Source organism: Rhamphochromis sp. 'chilingali' (genome assembly GCF_963969265.1).
Source record: "Rhamphochromis sp. 'chilingali' genome assembly, chromosome: 19".
NCBI classification, from domain to species: domain Eukaryota; kingdom Metazoa; phylum Chordata; class Actinopteri; order Cichliformes; family Cichlidae; genus Rhamphochromis; species Rhamphochromis sp. 'chilingali'.
Genome location: NC_137946.1, coordinates 18,231,382 through 18,240,398, shown reverse-complemented (window position 1 = coordinate 18,240,398; position 9,017 = coordinate 18,231,382). Strand labels below are relative to the sequence as shown.

At 41.3% G+C, this 9,017-nt stretch overlaps 1 protein-coding gene across 3 annotated transcripts in view; it reads left to right on the top strand.

The window, feature by feature from the left end:
• Positions 1 to 323: 323 nt before the first annotated feature.
• stard13a (StAR related lipid transfer domain containing 13a) overlaps positions 324 to 9,017 on the top strand; it is a gene marked incomplete at its 5' end in the record, with an annotated part of 53,612 nt that continues 44,918 nt past the window's right edge. Inside the window, 2 exons of one of the 3 annotated variants that reach the window (XM_080866287.1) lie at positions 324 to 1,049; positions 5,254 to 5,388. In XM_080866287.1, the coding sequence (XP_080722413.1) occupies positions 324 to 1,049; positions 5,254 to 5,388 (861 nt within the window). Of the gene's footprint in view, positions 1,050 to 5,253; positions 5,389 to 8,617; positions 8,651 to 8,805; positions 8,875 to 9,017 lie in introns of those variants that run through there. The other 2 variants (XM_080866290.1, XM_080866289.1) reach the window with 2 other exon arrangements.

Here is a 9,017-nt window from a genome sequence, read left to right as displayed (position 1 = left end):
TTTTAAATGTATTCTTGATTAACCGATTTCTGTTTTTCTTTCCTCTTCTCTATAACTCAGGCATCAAAGAACTTTGGGCCATTTAAATTTGGTCCAAACTGTAAATATCATCCATGCGTACTTTCAGTTTATCAGCTGCAGCTGGTCCAGTTCAGCTCCTTACAGATGGTTCAGTAGAGATGTATGAAGGTCCATCAGCTGCATTGCCTGTGCTGGAATAGTCAAACAGGCATACTTACCATCAGGTTGTCGATCTTCTGTTGGGTGACCTTCAAGGTCGAGCTACTTTCCTGCCTCAAGCCTCCATCGGCCATCTAAGAAGCATGTCTGAGTCTGTTCCTTTGCTGCTTTGTGCTCTGGATCCTGTAACCAGTCATACCACAAAATGGAACGAGCTGAAAATGGACAAGAGCTCCCTGCATGATGCTCCTGTGTCTGATTTCAGACAGAATGGACATTGTGAATGCAGACAGAGTTCAGACATGTCTCCTGGAGCAGGTCAGGACATGGAGGTGTCATCCCTGGATCGCAGAGCAGCTGTTCATAGTGATTCTCAGATGGAGGCAGAGAATGTAAAAGACTGTGGAGCTAAAATACCTCAGCAGAAAGATGAGAGCCCTGCAGAGACCCCAACAGTCCTGGACAAATGTTGTCATAAACGTCTGCCTGCATCTATGAATACACCAGAGGACGTGCTAAGAGTAGTAAAACACCACCCAAGCGCCATTGTGTTCTGTGATTACGACTGTGGGACTGGCAATCAGGTCATCAACGAGAGCTCTGATGGCGGAGAGTCATCGTCATCCACTTCTAAAGAGGCGGAGGGCGAAGACGGTGATGATGATGACTTTCCTGCAACGTTACAATATAAGGAATTCCTGGTCAGCCGTCGTCGTAGAAACTTGAGCAGGAACAGGAAGTGCTTAAGGAGGAGACAGGATGCCCAGCCTAACAGCACACCATTTGACTGGCAAAAACTCAACAAGGGCAAACCTGGGTTCACAGGTAGCCAGGAGGAGGAGGACACATGGGAGAAGAATGGAAAACAGGTAAGGAAAATAAGAGGGGGGCTTGGGCAATAATAAAAAACAAAGAAGTCTTGTTCACTTAGTAGAACAGCCAGAGAAAGCACTTGAAAAGCCTTTATCCTGTGTTAAATTGCACTGCGGAAAGCCTGATCCTTTTTCCACAGCAGAGAGGGATCCGGTCATAGCAGGAAAAGCACAAGTTTTACTCGTGAAATTAACAACTGCTCCATTCAAGTATTCAAGTGAGCCAAGGCAGCCTGGACTGTAACGCCAATTTTAGCCACAATTAATCTTATTATGTCGCCCCTCTAGTTTCCTAAAGAGACCTGCCAGAATGCCTGCAGCTAAAATCTTTTTTTGCAACTGTGATCCCTACAGGCGCCACCAGAGGGCAGCAACGTCAAAACATTTCGAACTTGATTTCATTTGAGGGCCAGGAGTGAATTTCCTAAATAGGAATACTTTCATATCATCTTTGAGGAAAATATTCATTGCATTCGTGTGCTGCGTGCACAGCAAGTTGTCATGTGCTGATCCAGTGCTGTATTTAGGCTATAGATGCAGGGCAGCAGGGGGTCTGCACAATGTATTTGAATTTTTTAAAGTAGCCTGTTTTGTTCTTTCTTTTTATTAAATGCATAAAACTTAAAAAAAAAAAAAGCTTCCATTTTTGTGTGCTACTAAATCTTTGCATTATTTCTTCAATTCAATTAAAAAAAAAGAGAGTCTAAGTAAATAGGAATCTTTCAGCAGGTTCCCCCCTGTTAGAAATTCCTCCCATATTTCCCTTGGCCTGGCCTGGCCTGGTCTGGCCCAGCATCTCCAATCCTCCCAGCATGCAACACACCAGCAGGCTTCCCGTAGTGTGACAGTGCCCCTGACTGTGTTCTCACACCTGTCAGAGCAGCCCTCAGCTGCTGGCACGTTTCCACAACAGTCCTCTGGTTTGCTGTACGCAGCTTTCCCGCCTTGGCCTGAAATAAAAGGATTATGACCAAGTAGCTTTTCAAGTTACTTATTGACAGACTGAGGCCGGGGCTCATTTGAATACCTGTTTAATTGAAGGGAACCCCACTGCTGTTTCACACATTCCTGGAATATTTTGGCCTGAGCAGTTTGGACACATCCCCTGAATGTGGACGACATTTTTGCCAAATTAAATGTTTAAAAGCAAGTAATTAAACTTTGCTTGGAATAAAATGTGTCTTGCAGGCTTGGTGATAATTATTCTGCCTTATTAATAGCTCAGATGTGAAGGTGTATTAATCGTTGCCACAGATTTGTCGTTAGTCTCTGGCAGCCTGCTGTCATGCCCCGAAACTTGAGAAAAATAAATCTGTGTTTTTACAGATAATGATATGACTTCACTTTCTTGAATTTGTGTCTGTGTGAGTATTATTTCGCCTGAGATAACCCTTAATATCTGTAGTTTTCTGAATTTGGATGAATATTGTAGAATTACTTTGCACCTCTACTACCAGTGCTTACAAATGTCAAAGTACACCTAATACTTAAGAAAGCAAAAGCATTATTGGAGACTTCCCATCTCTAATTCAAGTTACAATCTGGTTAATTGTGTTTGGGATAATGAAAGAAGATGAAGTACTATAAGGGAATTACAGTTAGGCCAGCTAGTACTTTACCCTTTGTCTGGGCTGACATTTAGACCAAGTCTAGATACCCTTTAAAGAGTATTGGACAAGACTTAAGCCATGTTTTTATTAGGTCCACTTACAAGATAATATTCAGCTGCGTGAAGTAAAAAGAGAAAATAGTATTTGCTATTTGATTTCATTTATTAAGGGGGAAAAGCTACCCAAAGCTATCTGGCCATTTTGTAAAAAAGTAGTTACTGTTTGTGTCATTTTTGGCATCAAGAGCTGAAATGTTAAAACTGTTTGTCATAAGTGGAAATGAGTCTTTCACATCACTGTGGGGGAATTTTAACCCACTCTTCTTTGCAGAATTGTTTTATTTCATCCACATTAGAGGGTTTTCCAGCATGAATGACCAGTTTAAGCTCATAGCAAAGCACCTCAACTAACATGACTCCAGACCTGTATGAGGCCACCCCATAAACATTCATTTTAGATTTTTTTTGAGCCATTCAGATGTGGACTTGCTGGTGTGTTTTGGATTATTGTCCTGCTTCAGAACTGGAGTGTGCTTCAGCTTGAAGACACAAACTAATGCTCTCTACTAATGTTAGAGAGGAGAATTCATGGATCCAACAATTGCAGGAAGTCTTCCATGTCCAGCAAAGCAGCCCCAGACCATCACACTACATTACCATGTTGGACTGCTGGTGTGATGCTGTGTTAGTTTATGCAGATGTCACAGGACACAAACCCTCCAAAAGTTTGAGGTTTGTCTCATCAGTCGACAGAATATTTTCTCAAAAGTCTTGGGGATCATTGAGATGTTTTTTGGCAAATGTGAAATGAGTCTTCTAACCAGTCCCAGTCTTTTGACTTGTGTCTATGTTGACATTCAACATTATTGTTGAATTGTGACCTCTGACTTTAACTGAGGCAAGTGAGGCCTGCAGTTCTTTAAATCTTCTTCTGGGTTCTCTCACGACTTCCTGGATGAGTCGTCAGTGTCCTGTTGGAGTAATTTTGGCAGGTCAGCCACTCCTGGGAAGGTGTTCCAAGTTTCCTCTATTTGTGGTTAATGGCTCACTGTGGTTGAGTGGATACCCAAAGCCTTTGAAGTGTCTCTGTAACCCTTATCAAACTGACAGATGTCGACTTTGTTTCTCAGCTGTTTCTTTAGATTGTGGCATGATGTGTTGATTTTTCTTTATCTGTTAGTCTACCTCACATTGTCAGACGGGGTCTATTTAAGTGATTCCTTGATTCAGCAGGTCTGGAAGTAATCGGGCTTGGGTGCGTCTACTGAAATCGAACTCAGCTTGCCAAAAAAAATGTGGTTAATCAGAGTTAAATTATGATTTAACAAGAGGGCGCAAGGGTGTGATAACCCTTAATAAATTAAATCATCATTTTGTATTTCCTTGGGTTACTTTGTCTGATATAAAAATTTGTTTGATGATCTAAAACATGTAAGTACAACAGGCAAACAGACTGTATATGAAAGTATTTATCAATGATAAAGCTGCAGGAAAAAAACTATATCAAAATAACAGGCATCTTAGCCTCTCCATATAATGAAAAGGTCTTTTAGCAAATATGTCAGGATGCATTAAAAGCTCTATCTTCTCTGATCCCTCAGAGAGAAGTATATTAACATTTCATGAGCTTTGAGAGCACTCTGTCTGTGCTTGTGTATGCTATGGTGTGCATTTGTGTTCGTGTTGGCACATTTACATTCACATGCTTGTGTCTGCAGTCACTCGTGCCATTGAAAAGCCTCCACTAGATGTGTTCTCCCGTCACTCTGTCACCCACAGTGAGGGTAAAAATAGCACCCCGGTGATAGAAACCCTTCTGTGTTCCCGTGTGTGGAATCTGGAGATGTGGGGGCCGTAACGTGCAGGAAATGACTTTGCTGCCAAAGCCCTTATTGCTGATATTTTTCAAACTGGTCAACATGATGGCTTTGGGAAAGGGAGTGGACAGAAGGGTGTGTTTGTGTCCGTAAGTGGGTGGGTGAGCGCATGCTTGTGTATAGCTATGCATGTGTGTGTGTGAGTGAGGGGGCTGTTTTTGGATTTCAAGCTCCTCAAAGGGGCCCTATGTGCTACTATCAGCCCCTGGGACTCTGGGGTTGGCAGCAGAGCCCCGAACAAAGCAGTTTGTTCATTTCCTGGAAGGCGAGTGAACAAGTGTCTCAGTCAGAGCCCGTGACCAATGGGTGTAGAAGGAAAGCGAGGGAAATTGAGGGTGTAGTGCATGACTATTGGTCTGGAGAGATACTACACATTTACATAACATGCAGTGCTGCTGTGATATGAAGCAAAGCTTACTCCTTACAGGCGACAGTCTTTGACATTGACTTGACAAAAATGTATCTGCTCTACAAAAATCACACTGAGACATGATTAGACTGCAAAGTCTACCCTTAGTTAGGCTGAAAAAGCCCAATGTTCATCTCTAAGGAGCCCTATAGGGAGTGAAAGGTGGAGTAGAAGAATGAGGAAGAGGAGTATATGGTTTTAGGTTCAGCATACACGAAAGGCGTAGTGTAAGATTATCCCCAGAGCTTGTCCTTGAGAAATATTTTCCTGCATTTGTTTTTTTTGTTTTTTTACCTATACGTTCAGGCTTCTGCGTATGACTCCATGACCCTGCTGATGAAAAAGTTGGACCACCTCAATGAGGGCATCCAAGAAGTCCAAGGCGCAATTTCCTCCTACTCAAATGAGGCCAGTGCTGATGAGGAGCAGCAGAGCACCACAGTGAGTCAAGTACAAGTAATGTTATGTTTATTCACATCAGGCTCTCAGAATGCTTTGAATGAATGAAGATTATACGTGGTGATTAAAAAGAAACTCACAGACTTAAAGCTGAAGGAACATAAAGGTGAAGCATTTCTTAATACACATTCACATGTAGCAAGTACGCTGTGCATCACTTAGAGAAACTTAGACAGTGAGGCTTGTAAAATGTAGAAGTTCACTGATTTACGCAGGTTTTTTATGCACGCATTCAAGTTGAGATTGCAACTGAATGCATTCTGCTGATGAAGAGAAGACATTAAACCTGGAGAGATTCTCTGTTCGGGAGGTATTAAATGAGGGAATTTATCAATATTAAAACTACAGCATATGCAAAAGTCATGAGTCACCCCTCATTTCTATATGTTTTGCTTTGAAAATGGGAAACAGGTGATTTATTAAAAAGTGTGCATAGAAAAACAGAAATACAGTACATAAGGATAACTGTACAATTCTAACAAGTTTGAGAGTCAGTGTTTGTATGAACCATTATTCCTCAGTATAGGAAGACGTCTCTCAGGCAGCTTTCCTGTAATTTATTGCTTGTGTCTTCACGGATAGTTCTCCAGGATTCCTGAAGGGCATTCAAAGCTCTTTTCTGGATATTGGCTGCCTTTTTTTCTGTGGTATTTATTTATGGTGAATTAAAGTCTGAATGTTCCCGTGAGCCTAATTCCATCAATTTTTATCTCCAACACTACTGACTGAATTGCAGCCTGAGCCTCAGATGTCTGTAGACACTCACTGTTGTACATCTCTCCTGATCTTCATATGCATTATACATACAGTACATACTGGACATAACACATATTAAACATGCATGAAGTCAACAATTTGAGTCAAAATTCCACATTTGGGTTTTTTGCACAATACTGTGGTATTCAGTGCAGTCACCAAGTCAAGAGGAAAGAGACGTTTTAACACCACAGTTGTTAGTTTTTGTAGCACAGTTTGTGCAGCGTGGTGACGGAGGCATCTTGTCTTGTTTTGGTTTCCTCCTCACAGACTGAACACATGTATGTGTTTACCAGTGATTTTTAATTATAAATGGATGAGTGTGAAGGCCATGAACGGTTATATCTCTCTCTCAGCCCTTTGTTGGACTGCCAATATCATCCAGGTTGGAAACTGCCTCTCACTCAAAGTCAGCGGGTAAATCAATGATAAAACTCAGTAATGACCACTCAAGACAAATTTGTTGTATCAGATAAGCTGATTTTTTTTTTCACTGGTTGATTTGCTGCACAAAGTTTGAATTCTAAGTGAAATATTAAATTGAGTATTGTGTGGGCCACTGCTTTGGTTATAGCAAAAATGATTGCTTTTTAAACAAAGCTTTAGCAACATTTTACTGACTGCGTATATTCATCATCAACACAGAATGTACCATTCACACATGTTAGACAGGCCTCAGTTTTCTATCTCCTCCCCCCTGTTAAGCTACCCACCTTTCATTTAACAAGGCAGCATAGCTAAGAATATTAGTTTGGATGTTCTCCAAGCCTGTTGTTTTTCCATCATTAAGGCATTTCACAAATCAAACAGATCTTGACTCATTTGGCATCCACCTGGATAAAGCGCCGTGTCTCCAGAAAGCAGATTACAGGAGCTGAGCTCATCATTTCGGCTCGCTGTTATTTTACAGGTGTATTTAACATAGTTTTTGGAAGAGGAACACGGTCTGCGGATGGCTGTGCTGCTCTGCTCTCACACAGCATTCCAGCTGCCTCATTACGCTTACCAAGTGTAAATCTGGTAACCTCAAAAGCTCTTTAACCAGCAGCACAGAACTTCAGGAATGTAATAAAATGGTGGTATTTAATCGCGCTAATCTCATCCAAACTGTCTGGAAACAGCAATAAAGCGCGTTTACAGTATCTCTCTGTTTTTAGCTTTATGTGCCACATTCTCTGTGGAGCACGTAAACACACTTTTATTTTCAGTGACAGCAGCATTTTGAATACAAGTGGTGAATTTAGCCGTCTTATGGTGGAAGAAGCACAGAATCTCTTTTATAGATTCACTAAACCCAATGACTTGCAATCTATTTCTTTCTTCTTCTTTTTTTATAGCAAAAAGGTCATCCTTGTTTTGGAGCACAACAGAGGTATTTATATGAGTTAAAAATATGCAATATCCAGCTAAATATCAAAGGTTCCTGGTATATACTGCCACGTTATTCCTCTAAACAACACTCTTCATCAGTCTTGCCTTTGATTTGGCCCAAAGTTTAAGGTCATGTGCTCAATATAGAAAAACTAGTGAGTTCAGTGCTCCAAATAATATTCTCTTTCATTCTTTCCTCAGACACTGTCCTGCAATCATGAAGTACCCTACATGCTCATTATACTTTCCAGAATTGCGTTAGCTATGTCGGTGTAAAAAGTTGTTATTTGTGTCCTTGCTTTTGTCATGATAGTCATAGAATCACAGCTCACATGGGTGATGGTCCCAGTCAAGCATTTGGATCCCGACTGCAATATCTCAACTATTAAATTGATCACTGTGACATTTTGATAGGGCGGTTAGGGATGTTGTTGGGTTCTCACATAGTCAACATGACTGAGTGACTTTCATCTAATGCAGCCATGAGGTTCATATTTATGCCTTTTAGTGAAATGAACGAATTACAGTGAATCTCAGGGCACATTTAAGTGCACCTCAGGAGGAATTGTGACAGAAACCTTCCAGTGAACTAATGTTCATGCTTCATGCTGCACTGTTCAGAGCTGCTAGAGCTGCTTTTGTGTAATGAAGAGGTGTGCACTGTGGTAATATCCTCAGTGCCCGGCTAGTTCATAGAAAGAACCGAAATATCAAAGTCAAACAAACCTTTTTACGTAAGAGTAACACAATTAAAATTAAAGATTAGTTTTGGGGACACGGTGTCCCTGATGTTTTTATGTAACTTTGACCACACAGTTATATAAAACTAGCAACAGCATCATGCCATCTCTATGATGGCAATGCTCTGCAAGGTCAGAGGGGGAATTTTCTGCACAGACAAGCCTTGTGTGCTGTAATAAAGAGAAAATGTGGCTCTCTATCCATGCACTTGTAGATGGAAATCTTGGTGGGGAAATCAGCATGCCGTTTACAGACACGAATGCCATCCCTGCTTCAGTTACACACGCTCACATTTGCACACACATCCCTGTTATCAACTCAGCGATGGACAGGAGGGAAGAGCGGGAAGCATGACGGCGGGTCTTCCCACTGCTGGGTACAGTAGTTGAGCAATCAGGTCAAGCTGGACTTTCCAGTGTTGTCACTGAGCGGAGATACTTATGGCATAAAGGGGGATTTTTCAGAATAAGAGAAGGGCAGATATATCATTACCAGTGTCTTATGTCTTTCATCACGCACCACCAACACCAGCTCCACGAAATACTCCACAGAAACCAGAGAGCTGCTGAAGAGACAGGTGACATGAGGACAGGGACTGGGGTAAGAAATTGAAGGGGACACAACTACATGGAAACTTTCTATAAAGAAAATTAGAGTTATGTTATTTAAACTGGCATTTGTCATGAGGAATTAAGATTTTGTTGTTCACCATGCCATAAAAAATTTTCAGAAATCAGGGATTA